This window comes from Hyla sarda, chromosome 9, assembly GCF_029499605.1.
Source record: "Hyla sarda isolate aHylSar1 chromosome 9, aHylSar1.hap1, whole genome shotgun sequence".
Lineage (NCBI taxonomy): Eukaryota > Metazoa > Chordata > Amphibia > Anura > Hylidae > Hyla > Hyla sarda.
Window position 1 is genome coordinate 68,774,163 of NC_079197.1, and position 21,432 is coordinate 68,795,594.

A 21,432-nucleotide genomic window follows, 5' to 3' on the forward strand; every position below is an offset into this window, starting at 1 on the left:
GTCCCAATTCATACTGTGTTTCTGCAGTGTAGGTGTCCGTTGTCATGTCAAAAAAGGGATGCCAATGTATACTGTATTCGTCTCATTCAGAAATGAATGGAGATGCTACAGTATACGTCAGCATCACTCTTTTTGACGTAATGCTGACAGATACCTCTTACACTGCAGAAAGGCAGTATGAACGGGACGCAATGTAGGGTCACATACAGCACATCCGCAGCATATTTCACACCGCGGATGCCCCCCAGCAGTCACAAGGGCGAGATCACTGCTGTGGCTGGGTAGCTCAGTGTGTCCGCTCATGACTGCAAGTGGGAAATCCGCCGCTATGAGTGGACACACAAAACTACCAAGCCGCAGCAGGGAGCTCATTATTGTGACTGTTGGTGGGCATCCGCAGCATGTAATATGCTGCAGATGTGCGCCGTGTGATCCTATACATTATACATTTTTATTTTTCATTACATTTATTTAATGTATTTTTATTATTTTTTATCACTTTTTTAACACTTTTTTAAACACTTTTCTTTTACACTTTTTTACACTTTTTTTTACACTTTTTCATACTTACTGTTTTTATACACTTTTATTTATTTTATATTTTTTTCACTTTTTTTATGCTTTTGAATACTTAGTATTCCAGAGCATTGCAGATATATGCTGCCTGCTAATTTTACACTAGCAAGCAGCATATCAGGACATGCCTATGGCACGTCCTGACAGGCAATAACTGGGGCAGATCTGGGGGTCCTTGTAAAGACCCCCGGCTGCCCAGGTAACCAGCAGCACCCAGCGATCGTTGCGGGGTGCTACAGGAGAGAGACAGAGGGAGCCCCCTCCCTCTGCCAAAATTCCTTACAGCTTGTGGTCGCTTCCGACCGCGGCTGTAAGGGTTAAACTGCTGGGAACAAAGTTTTCTTCCATCCCGGCAGTGTAGCAGGTCCCTGCCCACCGGGAATTACACACAGCACCCCGCGATCGCGCTGCGGGGTGATGCAGGGGGGACAGAGGGAGCTCTCTCCCTCTGTCATAACACTTACAGCCAGCGGCTGTAAGGGTTAAACTGCCAGGACCGTTTACTTCGGTCCCTGCAGTGTGGCAGGGTCCTGGCTGTGTGTTACAGCAGAGTCCCTGCCGCAAGCTTGTGGGTGCACTGGGCAGCACCCACGAGAGCCATGGACGAGTATACACGACCTAATGGCGGAACGTGCATCCTGCCTGGACGTGTATACACGTCCATGGTCCTTAAGGTGTTAAGGACCAGGCCCATTTTGGCCTTAAGGACCAGACCAATTTAATTTTTGCATTTTCGTTTTTTCCTCCTCGCCTTCTAAAAATCATAAATCTCTTACATTTCCCTCCACAGACCCATATGAGGGCTTGTTTTTTGCATCACCAATTGTACTTTGTAATTACATCACTTATTTTATCATAAAATGTAAGGCGCAACCAAACAAATATTATTTATGTGGGAAAAATGAAAAGAAAACCGCAATTTAGCAAATTTTCGAAGGTTTTGTTTTCACGCTGTACACTTTCCGGTAAAAATGACATGTTTTCTTTATTCTTTGGGTCAATACGATTAGAATGATACCCATGATTATATGCTTTTCTATAACTGTACCGCTTAAAAAAAATCTCAAACCATTTTAACAAAATTAGTACGTTTTAAATTGCCCTATTTTGACTACCAATAACTTTCAAATTTTTCCGTATATGGGGAGGTATGATGGCTAATTTTTTGCACCATGATCTTTAGTTTTTATCAGTATAACTTTCGCATAGGTTTTACTTTTTATACATTTTTTATTAATTTTTTTTGGGAATAAAATGTGACCAAAAATTTGGCCATTTTTATTATTTTACATTTACGCCGTTCACCGTATGGGATAAGTTACAATATATTTTAATATTTCAGACTTTTACACACGCGGCGATACTAAATATGTGAATTATTTATAAATTTTTTGTGCTTTTTGGAGGGTAAAATGGGAAAAACAGACGTTTTACTTTTTTATTGGGGGCGGGGATTTTTCAAATTTTTTACTTTTTTATTTTACATTTTTTTTTAACTTTTTTTTACTCTTTTTATGTCCCCATAGGGGACTATTCATAGCAATCATTTGATTGCTAATACTGTTCAGTGCTATGTATAGGACACAGCACTGCTCAGTATTATCGGTGATCTTCTGCTCTGGTCTGCTCGATCTCAGACCAGAGCAGAAGACCCCGGGAGACGGCCGGAGCCAGGTGAGGGGACGATTGGATCCCCGCGGCAGTGCTGCGGGCGATCCGATCATCCATTCAAAATACCGCACTGCCGCAGATGCCGTGATCTGTATGAGGGGTTAATGGCGGACATCCACGCGATCGTGGATGTCTGCCATTACCGGCGGGTCCCTGGTTACTGATAGCAGCCGGGACCGCTCCGGTGCTCGCGATCATGGCGGCGCGTAAATGTACATCATGGTGCACTAAGTAACACGTCACCATGACGTACATTTACGTCCATTGTCGTTAAGGGGTTAAAAAAGCCAAATGTGACTCTTCTACTTCTGAGCATTGTAGTGCACATGCAGAGCATTTTACATCCACACATGGGGTATTTCTATACTCAGAAGAAATTGGGTTACAAATTTTGGGGGGCATTTTCTCCTATTACCTCTTGTTAAAATGGTAAATTTGAGGAAAAAATGTCATTTTAGTGATAGAAAAAAAAAAATTTCATTACACATCCGAATTTAACGAAAAGTCGTCAAACACCTTTGGGGTGTTAAGGCTTACTGTGTTAAGGATGGGTTAATGTGAGGCCTTAAACTGTGAGTGACTACTGCTGTGCTATTTTGCCGAGTGTCGACATAAGCAAATTCACACCAGACAAGGTTGGTATAAATTCACTCCTCGGTACTGACTCCAGGGAGTTCGGTTTATTATCACATTAGTTTTTACAATCTGACAAAAAGGGGAGGGTAAAACTATGCATCAAATCATCATTTTATATGCTGATTGGTCATTTGAGCGTGGCGTAGCATACTTTTGTTGCAAGGTCTCTAGCTTGAGATTTTTCCATCCTCCCACAAAGCCCAATGTTTAGACTTCTTGTATCCACAGACTCCATCTCAAGGTTCTAGTCTTAATTACGGGCAAAGAGCAAGCTGAAATGTTTTGTATTAAGTAAAGCAAAGTTCTTCTGCAATATTTAGCAATAGCATGTAGGATTTAATAAAGGCATATGAGTATAGATATAGCGATCAATATATCAGAATATTATAGACCCAACAATTCCCCCCTAAGAACCTTTGTTTCTTCCATCTTTCCCTATGGTGTTCTGCCTAATAGTCCCAGGTTCAGGTGGAGAAAAATAAAAACGGGTATGGGATGCTTCACTGATTTGAAACGAGCGGCTCCTAGTGAACCACCCCCCTTTGTACTCAGACTTGTCCTTTACCTGGGACTTCTCTGCCATCCGCATACAGGATAATTGTTCTCATGGGGGGGGGGGAATTCCCTCGGTCATGCTTGGGTCTGATTTACCGATTTGGTTCAAGTCAGCTGAAGTAGTAGGTTCAATATCCATATACAGGGTGGGCCATTTATATGGATACACCTTAATAAAATGGAAATGGTTGGTGATGTTAACTTCCTGTTTGTGGCACATTAGTATATGTGAGGGGGGGAAACTTTTCAAGATGGGTGGTGGCCATGGTGGCCATTTTGAAGTCAGCCATTTTGAATCCAACTTTTGTTTTTTTAATAGGAAGAGGGTCATGTGACACATCAAACTTATTGGGAATTTCACAAGAAAAACAATGATGTGCTTGGTTTTAACTTAACTCTATTCTTTCATTAGTTATTTACACGTTTCTGACCACTTATAAAATGTGTATAATGAGCTGCACATTGTGTTGGATTGTCAATGCAACCCTCTTCTCCCACTCTTCACACACTGATAGCAACACCGCAGGAGAAATACTAGCACAGGCTTCCAGTATGCGTAATTTCAGGTGCTGCAGAATGGGCAAAACAAAAATTGGAAGTATTTCTCACAGAAAAGGATTACAGTAACACGTGTTTTGCTATACACATGTTTATTCCCATTGTGTGTATTGGGACTAAACCGAAAAAGGGAGGGAAAAAAAGCTAATTGTACATAAAGTCACACCAAACTCCAAAAATAGTCTGGACAAAATTATTGGCACCCTTTTTTTTTCCATAACTTTATTTATTCAAGTTTATAATACAAAAAGAGCATGCAGTGAGGTACTCCGTACCCCAGAGAAAGTATAGAACATATAACATAACCAAACAGTACATAGTACACCACAATTAGGTAAATGAAGTGGCGTATAGCGATATGCTTATGATTCAGTAGTACATTGCGCTCAAAATAAAAGCACACAGGAGCATTATGAGGAGGTGTGGGGAAAATAGCAGAATATAAGGTCAGAATCAACATTCTCAAGTGGAACACTGCCAGACATGTAAAGTCCTGAGTGAAGCCAAGGGCTCCACAACCGTAAAAAGGATGATTCTTTGTTACGGTGTCTCGCCATAAGTTTTTCCATAGTACATGAGTAGTTGACCTTGGTGATTAGAGTTGGGATGGTTGGAACGTCCCGTGATTTCCACATAGAGGCAAGAAGAATACGTGCTGCAGTAAGAACATGAAAAGCAACAGTCCGATGTTCAATTGCCATATCCTGTAGTTGAAGGGATAATAACGCCATGCTGGGACCCCAAGGCACAGAAGATCCAAATATTTTGCTGAGAAGGTGAAGGATGGCAGTACAAAAAGAGGTAATAGCCGGGCATGACCACCATACATGTAAGAAGGACCCCACTCCGTCTCCACATCTCCAACACATAGAATTGGTGCCTGGAAATATTTTTGACAAGTGATCTGGAGTGTAATACCACCAATACAGTAACTTCCTAGAAGATTCCACATGGTTAATGCAGTGGGATAATGTAAATGTTACAGAAAATATATATACGACCATTGATCTTCTCTAATTGCAAGTCTTTTTCCCAGGATAATTTAAATGAGAATTTCACAGAGGAGGACAGTTGTTGCAAGGCACGATATGAGGTTGCTATCCCTCCTTTAGACCCTATGTGTATAGTGAAGTAATGAGTATATACCTCATCCCCCAAGTCCCTAGGCCACGAAGTATAAGAGATGAGGGGTCTAAGCTGGATGAATTTGTAAAAGTCATGTGCTGGAATATTAAATCTAGACCTGAGAGTTTCAAAAGGTAATAATGCTCCAGCCTCGCAGAGATCTCCCAAGCATTGAATACCCAGAGCAGTCCAGTTAAGGAATGAAACGTGAGGGAGAAGGAGATGCAAGACAGGAATAGGAGTAGAGGCAAAGGATACAGGCGAAAGTACACCAGAGGAAAGGGCAAAAAGACATATGTCCAATGTAGCTGATATTGTCGGGCTAAAAGTATATTCGTGAGATTTCTGAATGGCTACTTTCCATAGCAAGTACTGTAGTGAAGGCACTCCAGTAATAGCCAATTCCATGGGTATCCATCTGGCATCAGAGTAGACTTTCCACCACTGCTTAAGGCCTATCAAGTGCGTGGCTCTATAATAGGTCAGTAAATCGGGGCAGCCTAGTCCCCCTTGTTTAGTAGGAAGTTAAAGAACTTTAGCTGAAACCCTAGCCCTGCCCCTTCCCCATTCAAAGTGCATTATTTGCAACTGGAGTCGCTTAATAGCTGTAAGTGGCAATTTAATCAGTAAGTTATGGAACATATATAGTATAACAGGTAATATGAACATTTTAGTGGCAGCAACACGTCCTGCCCAGGATAAAGGTAAGGGACTATACTTGATCATTTCCCCCGAGATGTGGTCTGAGAGAGTGGAAATATTAGTAGAAACCAAGAGAGCAGGAGAAGCAGTTCAGAAAATACCAAGATAGGTGACTTCCGTAGAGGCCCATCGGAAAGGGTAGGTAGTTTGTAGAGTAGAGATGTCAGATGCTTCTAAGCACAGAGGAAGGGCAGTGGTTTTAGAGAGATTACGTTTGTAGAAACTAGCAGCACTGAAACGGTTAATAAGTTGGATAACACGAGGAAGGGAGAGAAGAGGAGAAGTCAGCGCGATCATGACGTCGTCAGCTAATAACCTATTTTATGCTCCTCACCCCCAACCACAATACCAGGAATATTCGGGTCAAATCTAAGGAGTTCTGCAAAGGGTTCCATGACCAATGTGAAAAGCACAGGGGAAAGGGGGCACCCCTGCCTCGTCCCATTCGTGATATTAAACGGGGATGAAAGGGCTCCAGATGTGAAAACTTTGGCAGACGGGGATGAGTACAAAGCTAATATCGCAGAGAATACGGGGAGGGGAAAACCAAATTTAGTAAGGACTGCCGTTAAGTATCCCCAATGTACCCGGTCGAACGCCTTCTCCACATCAAGGTACAAGAGCAGAGAAGGCATACGACTTATGGGCACCTGCAGGAACATTAATGAAGAGATTGGTAGTACTGAGCAAAAGCATTAGCAATAGATTGTGGATCAAAAACTTTAGACCCATCTGGTAGTGATAAATGGGCAATACGACTCCTAGCTTCTTTCACTTTAATTTGCCTAGCCAACACCTTCCCTGGCTTGTTAGCGTACCAGTAGGAATCAAGCTGGAGACGTCTAAGAGCCAGGTCAAATTTATAGAGGTCTAATTTGTGTAATTCAGCAGTGAAGGATGAAATCTTAGCAGCAATGGATGAAGAAAAACAAGTCTTATTTTGTCTATGTAGGGCAGCGAGGTCACATTGCAATGCAAGTCTTTTCTCCCTCACAGATTTCCCATGATGTGCTGATTGACTGATTATCCTCACGTAAGGTAGCTTTGAATGCGCACCATAATAAGGATTCTTTAGATACTGAGCCCTTATTGATCTCAAAGAAAGAGGTAATAGCCTCCTGCAATTTGGGTTGATAGTTTTTGTGTTGGAGGATGAAAGAGCTAGCTCTCCAGAGAGAGGCTCTAGACGGGAGCACTAGTTCATCTATACAGGTAGAGATAGGTGCGTGGTCCGACCAATTTATAGTATGAATTTTGGAGCTAGCAATACATGGGAGTAGGGGTTTACTGACTAGAAAGAAATCAATTCTGGTTTAGACATTGTGTGGGTGAGAAAAAAATGAAAAGTCCCTATTGCTAGGGTTTTGAATTCTCCACACGTCAAACAAAGAATACTTAGAAACTATGTTGAACAGGGCAGAAGGTTCAGTACAGTGTGTTTGAGATGTAGTGTCCATCGAGGGCTATAAGGTGGAATTGAAATCTCCCACTACAATTAGACGTGCTGCTGGATTAGACCTCTCCACCACCATATCAGTCACTGCTGTAGTATTTTTAATAGCCAGAGCTACTCCACACTTTTTATGAGAAGCATGGGCATAGAAAATGTGAGAAAAATGTCTCTCCGACTAGTGCGTCTCCTGTAGGCACAGCAGATCAGTTTGAAGGCGTTGAGCCTCTGCCCAGACCAGAGAGCGTTTGAAAAGGGAAATAAGTCCCCTAACTTTCAAGGAGGTAATATTAAGAATCATGGCGGCAGAGGAGACATTATGAATACAAAATTGAAGTGAGCATGTAAAGACCAGCAATAAGTGCAAATCACATAGGGCATAGTAGGTGTACAAAGAACAAAATTATAAACAACAGAAACATAAACAAGCACCAGAATGGTCCAGAAAAGCAGATAGACTAAACAATACCAATGCCATAGTGGATCAGGTAGAGACCCACTGATGGGGGAACATGGGAATCGAGATAGACCCATATCAGATCATGTGCCTATCCGGCATATAGCAATGGAACCTGCAAGTTAACATTCGTCACTCAGACCGACGTTTACCATATTGCCCCAGGGTCCAGTCATTGGAGAGCTTTTGTGGAGGACGGGTGGGGCCCTCGGGATCCATAGCATTAGGTAAAGATAGGTGCCAAGCATGGCAAAGCTGAAGTAATGTTTCTGGCGTAGTAGCAACATGTTTAGGACAATCATAAGTGATAACAAGCTTAGTGAGAAAGTCCCATTTATATGGGATGTCAATAGCTCTCAGGATAGCTGAACAGGAGGAGAACTCCTGTCTCCTTGCCAGGGTCGCAGGGGAGAGGTCAGCAAAGATAAATAAGCGGGAGAACCTCTCAGGTAGGTTGTTTGACTGGCGAGCAGCTTGCATTAGCTTCTCTTTAATATGAAAGAAATGGACTCTCATGATGACGTCCCTGGGTGAAGATGCAGGGATAGATTTAGGTTTGGGGAGACAGGATTTAGGTTTGGGGAGACAGTGCACCCTATCCAGTAATAAATCATGTGTGGATGCTGAAGGCAGTAGGGCTGCAAAATAGTCCATTACAAAATCCTGCAGATTTTCTGTTTTGACCTCTTCAGGGACACCCTGAATTCTGAGGTTGTTCCTCCGTGAACGATCCTCAACCTCCGCAAGCTTAGCCTAATTTCATCTTCCATACTATTAACGCTATCAACAACAGTATTGTGTGCTGAAGTCAGCTCACCCATCTTGGTTTCCAGGTGTACCGTTCGAGAGCAGAGAGAGTACAGCTCCTTCTGTATGCTTGCGACCACTGACCGGATTTCAGTCTGGATGGAGGAGGTAATATTAGCTGCCACTGCAAGGAGAGCCGCTTCAGTGAGGGCCGACTTGGATCCGGGCTGCAGGCCGTCAGCTCCCTGAGCCGGTTACAGCGATGGTGAGGATAGGGAGCCAGCAGGAGATTCCGGCCGTTGGTGGAGCGGTGAGTCCGATAGCTGGGTCCCGGCAAAGTCAGGAGAGGGAGCAGATCCCCGTGTAGAGGCCCTCACATGGGCAGGAGACGATCCAGCGGTATGGGTGGCTGCTGCGCCGGAGGCTGGCAGGCCGCCGGCGCCATCTTGGGAGTCAGCAGCAAGGAAGAATTGGGTCAATTTCAACTGGCTTTTCATCCCTTTTTTTGTTCTGGCCATGTCAGGTGGAGGCAGGGCTCGGTCTCGGTGCAGATGGAGCAATTTGGAGCAGGAAGGTGTCGGTTAGTGCCGCTTATGAGCCGGGTGTAGACGGAGCTCACAAGCTATGCATCCTCCGCCATGCACGTCCAGGCCACGCCCCCAATTATTGGCACCCTTAACTTAATATTTGGTTGCACACCCTTTGGAAAAAATTACTGAAATCAGTCGCTTCCTATAACCATCAATAAGCTTCTTACACCTCTCAGTCGGAAAATGGGACCACTCTTCCTTTGCAAACTGCTCCAGGTCTCTCTTATTTCCCAACAGCAATTTTAAGATCTCTCCACAGGTGTTCAATGGGATTTAGATCTGGACTCATTGCTGGCCACTTCAGAACTCTCCAGCGCTTTGTTGCCATCAATTTCTGGGTGCTTTTTGACATATGTTTGGGGTTATTGGGGGATATTTATCAAAACCTGTCCAGAGGAAAAATCTCAGACGCAAACGCAGCTTTCTGACACTGGGCTGTACAGTGCGACCCAAGCGACCCAAAATCTGTTGGTAATCCTCAGATTTCATGATGCCTTGCACACATTCAAGGCACCCAGTGCCAGAGGCAGCAAAACAACCCTAAAACATCATTGAACCTCCACCATATTTCACTGTAGGTACTGTGTTTACCAAAAATCTTGGTCTCATCTGTCCACAAGGCGTTTTCCCAGAAGGATTTTGGCTTACTCAAGTTCATTTTGGCAAAATGTAGTCTTGCTTCTTTATGTCTCTGTGTCAGCTGTGTGGTCTTCCTGGGTCTCCTGCTATAGTGTTCCCTTTCCATTAAATGTCAACACTGATGCTCCCTGAGCCTGCAGGACAGCTTGAATATCTTTGGAACTTGTTTGGGGCAGATTTTCACCATCTGGACTTTCCTGCATTGACACCTTTCATCAATTTTTCTCTATCGTCCACGCCCAGGGATATTGGCTACAGTGCCATGGGTTGCAAACTTCTTGATAATGTTGCGCACTGCGGACAAAGGCAAATCTAGATCTCTGGAGATCGACTTGTAACCTTGAGATTGTTGATATTTTTCCACAATTATGGTTCTCAAGTCCTCTGACAGTTCTCTTCTCCTCTTTCTGTTGTCCATACTTAGTGTTTTCTTCTCTCCTTTTTATCTGCTTGCAGGTGTGATTTTTGTATTGCCCCCACCTGTTAATTGCCTCCAGGTAAGTTTAAAGGAGCATTACATGCTTGAAACAATCTTATTTTTTCACAATTTTGAAAGGGTGTCAATAATTTTGTCCAGCCCATTTTTGGAGTTTGGTAGGACATTATGTCCAATTTGCTTTTTGTCCTCCCTTTTTTTGTTTAGTTCCAATACACACAAAGGGAATAAACATGTGAATAGCAAAACATGTGTTACTGCAATCCTTTTCTGTGAGAAACACTTCATTTTCTAGAAAAATTTCAGGGGTGCCAACATTTACGGCCATGACATATACATTTATGGGCTGTTTAGGTCTAATATTTGGCAGAAGGGTAAATTCACATATTTAGTAAACGACCGTGGGGGAGATTTATCAAAACCTGTTTAGAGGAAAAGTTGCTGAGTTGCCCATAGCAACCAATCAGATCACTTCTTTGATTTTTCGGAGGCCTTTTTTTTAAATGAAAGAAGCCATCTGGTTGGTTGCTATGGGCAACTGGTCAACTTTTCCTAATGACAGGTTTTGATAAACCTCCCCCACATGTTATTAGTATTGTGGACAGCAGGTTTCTTGCAGGGTTCTAGCAGGATGGGAATGGTTGCTTAGTAAAATTCCAAGCATTGGGGCAAAGGTACTGGAGCAGAAAATGGCAGTTAGGAGGAAGTGAGCATAGAGTGGCAGCAAAGAATGCTGGGGCCTGTATTTTAAAGACAGTGGGGGAGATTTATCAAAACCTGTGCAGAGGAAAACTTGCCCAGTTGCCCATAGCAACCAATCAGCTTGCTTCTTTCATTTCTAACAAGGCCTCTGCAAAATGAAAGAAGCGATCTGATTGGTTGCTATGGGCAACTGGGCAAATTTTAATCTGCACAGGTTTTGATAAATCTCCCCCAGTGTGCGGGGAAGAGAACAAGTAGGAGGGCAGGAAGGTGTATTAGAGCCACGTACAGGAGATAAAAAGGTCACAGTAGAATTATAGATGCAAGGTTAATGTCCTATGCTGATGCTGATCTGAGTGTTTTTTAACCCATTCCTGGATATCCCGTTTAAGCTCATTTTCCTTTGTGGTTCATTTACGCTCTTGTTCTGATTGATTGATCAATTCACAAAGTCTTACATCTCATCATATTTAAAAGTCGTTGTACGCATAATACATAGTTACATAGTTACATAGTTAGTACGGTCGAAAAAAGACATATGTCCATCAAGTTCAACCAGGGAATTAAGGGGTAGGGGTGTGGCGCGATATTGGGGAAGGGATGAGATTTTATATTTCTTCATAAGCATTAATCTTATTTTGTTCCAGGAATGTATCTAATCCTGTTTTAAAGTTGTTAATTGTTCCTGCTGTGACCAGTTCCTGAGGTAGACCGTTCCATAAATTCACAGTCCTCACGGTAAAGAAGGCGTGTCGCCCCTTGAGACTAAACTTTTTCTTCTCCAGACGGAGGGAGTGCCCCCTCGTCCTTTGGGGGGGGTTAACCTGGAACAGTTTTTCTCCATATTTTTTGTATGGGCCATTAATATACTTATATACGTTTATCATATCCCCCCTTAAACGTCTCTTCTCAAGACTAAACAATTGTAACTCCTTTAATCGCTCCTCATAGCTAAGATGTTCCATGCCCCATATTAGTTTAGTCGCGCGTCTCTGCACCCTTTCCAACTCCGCAGTGTCCCTTTTATGGACAGGTGCCCAAAACTGAACAGCATATTCCAGGTAAGGCCGTACCAATGATTTATAAAGGGGGAGTATTATGTCCCTGTCCCTTGAGTCCATGCCTCTTTTGATACATGACAATATCCTGCCGGCTTTGGAAGCAGCAGCCTGACATTGCATGCTATTCTGTAGTCTGTGATCTACAAGTACACCCAGATCCTTCTCTACCAGTGACTCTGCCAGTTTAATCCCCCCTAAGACATACGATGCATGCAGGTTATTAGTACCCAGATGCATAACTTTACATTTATCCACATTGAACCTCATTTGCCAAGTGGATGCCCAGACACTTAGTCTATCCAAGTCATCTTGTAACTTATGCACATCCTCTATAGACTGTACTGTGCTACAAAGCTTGGTGTCATCTGCAAAGATAGAAACAGAGCTGTTAATACCATCCTCTATATCATTGATAAATAAATTAAACAACAGCGGGCCCAGTACTGAACCTTGGGGTACACCACTAATAACCGGGGACCAATCAGAGTACGAATCATTGACCACCACTCTGTGGGTACGATCCATGAGCCAGTGTTCAATCCAGTTACAAACTAAAATTTCCAAACCCAAAGACCTTAACTTACCTGTCAGACGTCTATGAGGGACAGTATCAAATGCTTTAGCAAAATCCAGAAACACAATATCCACAGCCATTCCTCTGTCAAGGCTTCTACTCACCTCTTCATAAAAGCAAATTAGATTGGTTTGACAACTTCTATCCTTAGTAAACCCATGCTGGCTATCACTTATAATACAATTATCCCCTATGTATTCCTGTATGTAATCCCTTATAAGTCCTTCAAACAATTTACCCACAATGCACGTTAAACTTACCGGTCTATAGTTTCCTGGGGAAGACCTAGAGCCCTTTTTGAAGATTGGCACCACATTCGCCTTGCGCCAGTCCCTTGGCACAATACCAGACACCAGAGAATCTCTAAATATCATGAACAGGGGTACAGATATTACTGAACTTACCTCTCTAAGAACTCTTGGGTGTAGTCCATCCGGTCCTGGGGATTTGCTTACATTTATATCACTTAACTTACCTTGTACCATCTCTACATTAAGCCAGTTCAGTACATTACATGATGTGTTACCAGCACTGACCTGGCCAATGTCAGCTCCTTCTTCCATAGTGTATACAGAACTAAAGAACCCATTCAGTAGCTCCGCCTTCTCTTGATCGCCTGTGACAACCTCCCCATTATCATTATTAAGGGGTCCTACATGCTCTGTCCTTGGTTTTTTTGCATTTATATATCTAAAAAAATATTTAGGATTAGTTTTGCTTTCTTTGGCCACCTGTCTCTCATTTTGAATTTTTGCTGTTTTTATTACATTTTTACAGATTTTATTAAGCTCCTTGTACTGTTTAAATGTTATAGCTGACCCATCAGATTTGTATTTTTTGAAGGCTATTTTTTTGTTGTTTATTGCTCTTTTAACATCATGTGTCAGCCATGTAGGATTTAGTTTTAATCGTTTATATTTGTTCCCCTTTGGTATATATTTAGCTGTATAGTTATTTAGAGTTGATTTAAAGATGTCCCATTTACCTTCTGTATCAGTATTTGAGAACACCTCCCCCCAGTCTATGTCCTGTAGTGCAGCCCTCAGCCCAGGGAAATTTGCCTTTTTAAAGTTATATGTTTTTGCCTTCCCCGCCTGTCTTTGTTTTCTACATTTTAAGTCAAAAGTAACTATATTGTGGTCGCTATTACCAAGGTTTTCCCGCACAGTTACATTACCAACCAGCTCTGCGTTGTTGGAAATGATCAGATCCAACAAGGCAACACTTCTTGTTGGGTCCTCCACAAACTGGCCCATAAAATTATCCTGCAATAAATTTAGGAATTGTCGCCCCTTTGTAGTTTTAGCCAACCCCCGACCCCAATCTATATCTGGATAGTTAAAATCTCCCATTATTACCACTGTACCTGCCCGGGCAGCCCTCTCTATTTGTTTATGAAGCCGAACTTCTATCTCTTCAGTGATATTAGGGGGTCTGTAGATTACACCAAATACTATTTTTTCAGTATTTCCCTGTTTTTGTAATTCTACCCACAATGATTCCACATCCTCAGAATCATCACACACTATGGCATCGTTCACACTGACTTTCATACCACTTCTTACATACAGACAGACTCCACCACCTTTTCTGTTCATTCTATCCTTGCGAAACAATGTAAACCCCTGCAGATTGACAGCCCAGTCATGCGAGGAGTCCAGCCATGTCTCAGTGACCCCAACTATATCAATATGTTCCTCCAGTATCAAGGCCTCAAGCTCCCCCATTTTATTTGCTAGGCTTCTGGCATTTGTGAACATACACTTTACATTTCCATCCTTTATGTTATTGGGGTTAATGGGATTCAAGGGTGTAAGTTTTATTTTCCTATGAAGCTTATTCCTATTAACTATTCTAACCCCTCCCTCCGCTCCACCCCCAGGTACATTTATAATTCCCACCTCTCTATCTACACTATCTTCCCCCTCTTTGCTGTAGGTTCCCTCCCCCCAAGTCCCTAGTTTAAACACTCCTCCACCCTTCTAGCCATCTTCTCCCCAAGCAAAGCTGCACCCTCCCCATTGAGGTGCAGCCCGTCCCTACGGTAGAGCCGTTAACCGACAGCGAAGTCAGCCCAGTTCTCCATGAACCCAAACCCCTCCTTCCTACACCAGCTTCTGAGCCACTTGTTTACCTCCCTGATCTCCCGCTGCCTCTCTGGTGCGGCTCATGGTACTGGTAGTATTTCAGAAAAGACTACCTTGGAGGTCCTTGCCTTAAGCTTGCGGCCTAAGTCCCTGAAATCATTTTTAAGGACACTCCACCTACCTCTTACTTTGTCATTGGTGCCAATATGTACCATGACTGCTGGGTCCTCTCCAGCCCCGCCCAACAACCTGTCAACCCGATCCGCGATGTGCCGAACTCGTGCGCCAGGCAGACAACACACTGTTCGGCGATCCCGGTCTTTGTGACAGATTGCCCTGTCTGTCCCCCTAATAATTGAGTCCCCCACCACTAGTACCTGTCTGGCCTGCCCTGTACTCCTCCCTCCCTCCTTACTGGAGCAGACACCCCCCTGGCGGTCAGAGGCGGTATCCTGCTGCAGTTCTGCTAGCTCTGTAATGGCATCCCCCTCATCTGCCAAGCGGGCAAACTTGTTGGGGTGTGCCAGTTCAGGACTAGCCTCCCTGACACTTTTTCCCCTACCCCTCTTTCTAACTGTAACCCAGCTAACTGCCTGACTGTCCTGCAACTCCGTCCCACTGTCCTCCCCCACCTCTATTCCCGAGAGTGCCTGCTCAGTGAGCAGGAGACTCCTCTCCATGTTGTTAATGCTTCTCATTGTTGCCAGTCGCCCCTCTAGATGCAGGATCTGGGCTTCCAAACGGACAACTAGCACACATCTCGCACAACAATATGCACCCTCAAACTGTTGTTCAAGGATTGCATACATTGAACAGGATGTACATTGGACTGCATTTTCCAACATGGAGGCCATCTAGTTATGGGGATTTCACAAATGTATAGGAAAAAAACAGACAGTCAAAATTACACTTAAAATTTTTTGTAGACCTTGTGGGTTCAAAAATTAAAACTCACAGCGATCTCAACCTCCTTCTTTCAAACTACAGTTTTTGAAACTCCTCTTTCACGCCCCCTCTTACACAGCAACACTCAGAAAGAGCAAGCTCTCAATAAGAGTCCCAAGCTAAGATTTATACACCTGTGCCCAATCTACTCCTCCTCCCCCTAGAGGTGGAACAGAGAAAAAAAAAATAAATGAAAAAGGGTGTTTAAACTCTAACAGTTATCCCACTATGTGCAAAAGAGAAAAACTTACCAAAAATATGAATGTGGGCTATAGGCAGTCGCACCCACTCCACAGATTCACTCCGCACAACAGATAATCACAGTTTTTGAAACTCCTCTTTCACGCCCCCTCTTACACAGCAACACTCAGAAAGAGCAAGCTCTCAATAAGAGTCCCAAGCTAAGATTTATACACCTGTGCCCAATCTACTCCTCCTCCCCCTAGAGGTGGAACAGAGAAAAAAAAAAAATGAAAAAGGGTGTTTAAACTCTAACAGTTATCCCACTATGTGCAAAAGAGAAAAACTTACCAAAAATATGAATGTGGGCTATAGGCAGTCGCACCCACTCCACAGATTCACTCCGCACAACAGATAATCACAGTTTTTGAAACTCCTCTTTCACGCCCCCTCTTACACAGCAACACTCAGAAAGAGCGTTTGTTCAAGTTTGTTCTTGTTTCATACATAGCTTTGATAGAGGCAGATTGCCCTCCCTAATCTTCGACAGCTTTATGCCTTCATCATTTAATGTCCATCTTATGTATTGTCACCATGTAGACAACATATAGTAACATCACTATCTGTTGGCATATTCTCTTTCTTGTAGGTTATATGGGCTCTTGTCAGAGGCAGATGGCCTTTGCTAATCCACAAAGCCTCATGTCATTGTTAATGTCTGTTAACCATGTTCTTCCAATGTTACATGTTCCCCTGTTAAAAGTTCATGGCTTTCGCTAATTCACAAAGCTTCAATTCGTCATCGTCGTTATTTTTCATGTTTTTTCATGTAATTTAATAGTATTTTGTAAATTAACAGTATCTTGGTCTTACAGTCTTTAATTCCATGCATTACCATAGCTTTACAGTCTTGTAGTTCTGATTGTATTTCCATGGTGATTGTAAAGCCTCATGTGAGTGTCATTTTTCATGTCTGTTACACACACCTGGTGAATTGTCCTTATCATTATCTCATATGTACATGATCGCAAGTTTAAAATGAATCAAATTAATTAACTGTTTTTGTGGGTTGGGACCAGTATATTTAAACCCCCTCTTTCTCCCATGAGCTGTCCCCACCCGCAAGGTTTTCATTAATTGTACTCTTTTTCTACTAGCTTTGTTACCTACACGTCCAGACAAGGCACACCTCAGGCATCTGCATTACCCCTTATCTGTACTCATATGTACATGATCACAAATACATGTTTTTCTAAATCTGTTCATCAGAATAGGAAAATATAATGGGTTCCTTTGTCTTAAATGGATTATCCAGGACTAGAAAAACATGATATGTTCAATAAGCATCACACATGTCTTCGGGGTATATGTCTTATTGCAGCTCAGTTCCATTGATCTGAATGGAGTCAAGTTGTTATATTGCACACAACCTGTGAACAGATGATGCCATTTTTGTAAGAAATTAGCTGTTTTTCTGTTCCTAGATAAACCCTTTAAGGAATTCACACCTAATAATGTTGATCAAAATGACTAATTTAAATTAAAACATTTTTTTCTTAAATTAAATTAACAATGCTAATTTTAGGGAATTGATTACGGATGTTCCTAGAATGTTTTCACAAATATCAAGCTGTAATATAGTTACTTTTCCTGAGTCCTAATAGTGGCTTCCAGTATTCCAATAGCCCTTATAGATTTAATAATAGAGCAATTTCAGGAAAGGCAATACAAACATATAGCAATAACAGAATAAAATAAATCAAACCAACAATTACCATTAGAGAACTGGGACTGGAGATCATGAAATGATGACTCAAATGGATAACAAATGCCAAAATGGAACAAACAGAACAAATTTGGCACATGTAATGAAAAAGCAATAAATCACTACTTTGTATGATTCCTCCTCTCCTCTGCGACTTTTCTGCAGAAAAAGTCACAGTTAACCTGCCAGGAGCCATGATTGGAAATATGAAGTAACAGTGACATGATTCATATTCCCCGCCGGGAGCTGTGATTTATTGAACATACATTGTATTTCCCTTTTGCATTACAAACTAATGGTTTATGCCTACATGATTTGTACTTCCCCTCTGGATTATGAATAAATGGTCTAGGACTCCTCCTAATTCAGGGAGTACCCCTTGATTAGGACTCATCTTACCCCCTAATTAGGACTCATTTTGTGAAGCATGCTGTCCAAAGGCAGTTTTGTAAGCCAGGTATGGGCTGGTGTAGATATGCTGTGTTTTAGAGGGGCTTGCAACTTTTTGTGCGACATACACACTTTATTACTACTTCAAAGTGAAAGCTGAAATTTTCTTTGAAAAGGCTTTTTCACAGACAAAAGTAGTAAAAAAAAAAGTGCTTAGGCACACTTGCAACATTTCATGCGCCAAATGTGAGCAAAAATAGCTAGAAATATAATTATAAATCTCCCTTAACTTTCAAATACCATAATCTAGATAATGCAAACAAAGAACAAAAAAACAGGCAACAAGGAACACAGGACCAAAACATGAGACAAACTCTATAGTCTGTGCTTGATTGATAGACACTGCATTCCTATAAAGGCTAACAAATGGAAACTCCACCCAAACATCAAGTACTCTGGCATCAGACTTAGTGACTTTTACCTTGTAAAGTGTACACCAACCAGTGTGCCTATAGCTTTTGCTAAACTATAACTCCCATCATGCCCTGTCAGCCAATGCTGGGAGTTTCAGTTTAGCAGCTGGAGACACGCTGGTTGGGAAACACTGACCTAGTAAGTGCCTCACAGTTTAGAACATTGGAGAGGTTCAAGATAACACAGATCTTTTGACTGGTGTCATTGATCACGTATGGCCAGTTTAAAGGACTGTAGAGGTCTGCACACTTGGTGAGGTTGTAGAAAAATTGACACTTTTCCGGCGCTTGCTGGGTCAGGAGACAGAGTAGAATGAGGCAAAAACTCCAGGTAATATTGATCAGCGATCTTTTATTGTTGCAAAACAAGCAGTTGACAACGCTTTTCGAGGGGCTCTGCACCCCTCTTCCTCAGGTCAGGGAGCAGGGATGCAGACCCCTCAAAACATGTTGTCAACTGCTTGTTTTGCAACAATAAAAGTTCACTGGTCACTATTACCTGGAGTTTTTGCCTCATTCTACTCTGTCTCCTGACCAAGCAAGCGCCGGAAAACATAATTTTTCTACAACCTCACCAAGTGTACGGACCTCTACATTACAAGACAGCCCCAGGATGCTGGGCACGGACAGACACGGGCTGCTGCTGATTCTTCTCTGCTCAAGGCCAACAACGGTGTTGCACCCGGAGCACAACACATCTTGGTGAGCAGTTACATTTTGCACACACCATTATATACCTGCCGCCACGAGGTAAAGGCACAGGATGCGCCGGTGCATGTCCCATTTTTATTTCCACACAGTTGCAGTTTAAAGGACTACAACAATCAATATTGCTTAAAATTTATTAGGGTCAGAGAAATGACTGTTTGTCCGAATCCAAAGTGTACGGCCACTTATAAAGTGTAAAATCTCATTGCAATAAAACTATCTTTTATTATTTTATTTTTATTGTCCATTCACGATTGACTCTATTGTTTTTCTTACAGATCTTTACAGAAAAGCTATGCATGCCCTTAAGCTGAAACAAGAACAACAAAGAGAGAGACCTTCCCGTAGCAACCAAGAAGTTAGCCCACTACAATAAGAGAAACAATCCAAAAAGGGAAATAATCTGCACAATAACTTATGACTAACCCCCACATTATTAACTGACCTTAAATTGAAGGCTTTTTATGAGACTAATGTAGATGGCCAATCCATTGGCTAAACCATCAATATTCAATTGGTGGGAGTCCAACTTCCATTACCCTCGCCAGTCAACTTATTGAAGGTGCTGTATTATTTCCTTGATTGTATCCCAGGCACAGCTTCATACAACGCCCAATGGCTGTACCTGGTACCGCAGTTTAGTCTCATCCAAGGTAGTATTTTATTTAGGGTAGGGGTGGTCGCACACAGTACAGCACGTATATGACACTGCGGATGTTATGCTGACAGTCACAGAGCGACTTCAGAGCGAGCTCCCTGTAGCTCTGTGTGTCCAATTACCCATAAAGGGGTACTCCGCCCCTATACATCTTATTTCCTATCCAAAAGATAGGGGATAAGATGTCTGATCGCGGGGGGTCCCGCCACTGGGGACCCCCGGGATCTCAGCTGCTGCACCCCGCTGTGATGACTACACAGAGCAAACTTGCTCTGTGCATAATGATGGGGATGCAGGGGCCGGAGCATCGTGATGTCACAGCTCCGCTCCTTGTAATGTCACGGCCCGCCCCCTCAATACAAATCTATGGGAGGGGGCGTGGTGGCCATCACGCCCACTCCCATAGACTTGCATTAAGGGGGCGGGCAGTGATGTCAGGAGGGGCGGAACCATGATGTCACGATGCTCCGACCCCTGTATCGCCCGTCATTATGCACAGAGCAAGTTTGCTCTGTGCAGTAATGACAGCGGGGTGCTGCAGCTGAGATCCCAGGGGTCCCCAGCAGTGGGACCCCCGCAATCAGACATCTTATCCCCTATCCTTTGGGTAGGAGATAAGATGACGAGGGGCAGAGTACCCCTTTAAGCATTTCTCATTCCCTATGAAATGGGAGTCTTTGATGTGTTTTTATTTTCTGTACCAAAATTAGAAGTGGATTCTAGTAAAAGCATATAAGTGCAAAATGTTGTTTTCTAATTAGGCTCTAGCATCTAAAACTGTGTGAAATAAGCCTGGCAGTTACATAAATTAAGGCCTGTCCTATCTTCCTCAGATTGATTAAAGGGGTACTCCGGTGGAAAACTTTTTTTTTAAATGAACTGGTGCCAGAAAGTTAAACAGATTAGTAAATTACTTCTATAAAAAAATCTTGATCCCTTTAGTACTTTTTAGCAGCTGTATGCTACAGAGGAAATCTTTTTTGTGTTGTCCACGGTGCTTTCTGCTGACACCTGATGCTTGTATCAGGAACTGTCCAGAGCAGGAGAAAATCCCCATAGCAAACCTATGCTACTCTGGACAGTTCCTGACACGGACAGAGGTGTCAGCAGAGAACACTGTGGACAGGGCAAAAAAGAAATTCAAAAAGTAAAGAATTTCCTCTGTAGCATACAGCTGCTAAAAAGTACTAAAAGGATTAAGATTTTTTTTATAATCTGTTTAACTTTCTGGGACCAGTTCATTTAAAAAAAAAAAAAAATTTTTACACCGGAGTACCCCTTTAAGCTCTTGTTTTAGGCCCAAATGTGTGGTCACATTTCATTCATATATCAGGTGAGCAGTCACCTATTTGGGTTTCAGAGAATGCACTGCACAACCCTCCACACCTAACAGTATTAAATGAGGTGCTGCCTTCTTTTCTTTTTTTTTTTCTTCCTTTAATTTCTTATGTAATTACACAATTTTTTATTTAAAAAAAAAACTCTTTTTAGTGTGCCCAATACAAAGACTATATTTTAAGAGTTTTTCCCATTTTCCATAGATATCTACTATCCACAGGATAGGAAATAACATTCTGGAAGGTGAGGTTCCAACTGCTGTGACCTCCACAATCAGGAAAAAGGAGATAAATTATAATTTGATACATGATACAGGGGGGTCCTAGCAGTTGGACCCCTACACTCTGAATTTTTCCCTTATCCTGTGTGTAGGGGTTAACTATGGAAGATCGAAATAACCCTTATGGGA

The 21,432-nt window shown here is 42.5% G+C and overlaps 1 protein-coding gene across 1 annotated transcript in view; it reads left to right on the forward strand.

The window, feature by feature from the left end:
• Nucleotides 1–19,845, forward strand: part of ARL13A (ADP ribosylation factor like GTPase 13A) — a 253,573-nt gene extending 233,728 nt beyond the window's left edge. The window contains exon 10 of the mRNA XM_056540554.1: nt 19,306–19,845. Within this exon, the coding sequence (XP_056396529.1) occupies nt 19,306–19,403 (98 nt within the window). The 3' untranslated portion in view covers nt 19,404–19,845. The remainder of the gene's footprint in view (nt 1–19,305) is intronic.
• The last annotated feature ends 1,587 nt before the right edge of the window (nt 19,846–21,432 follow it).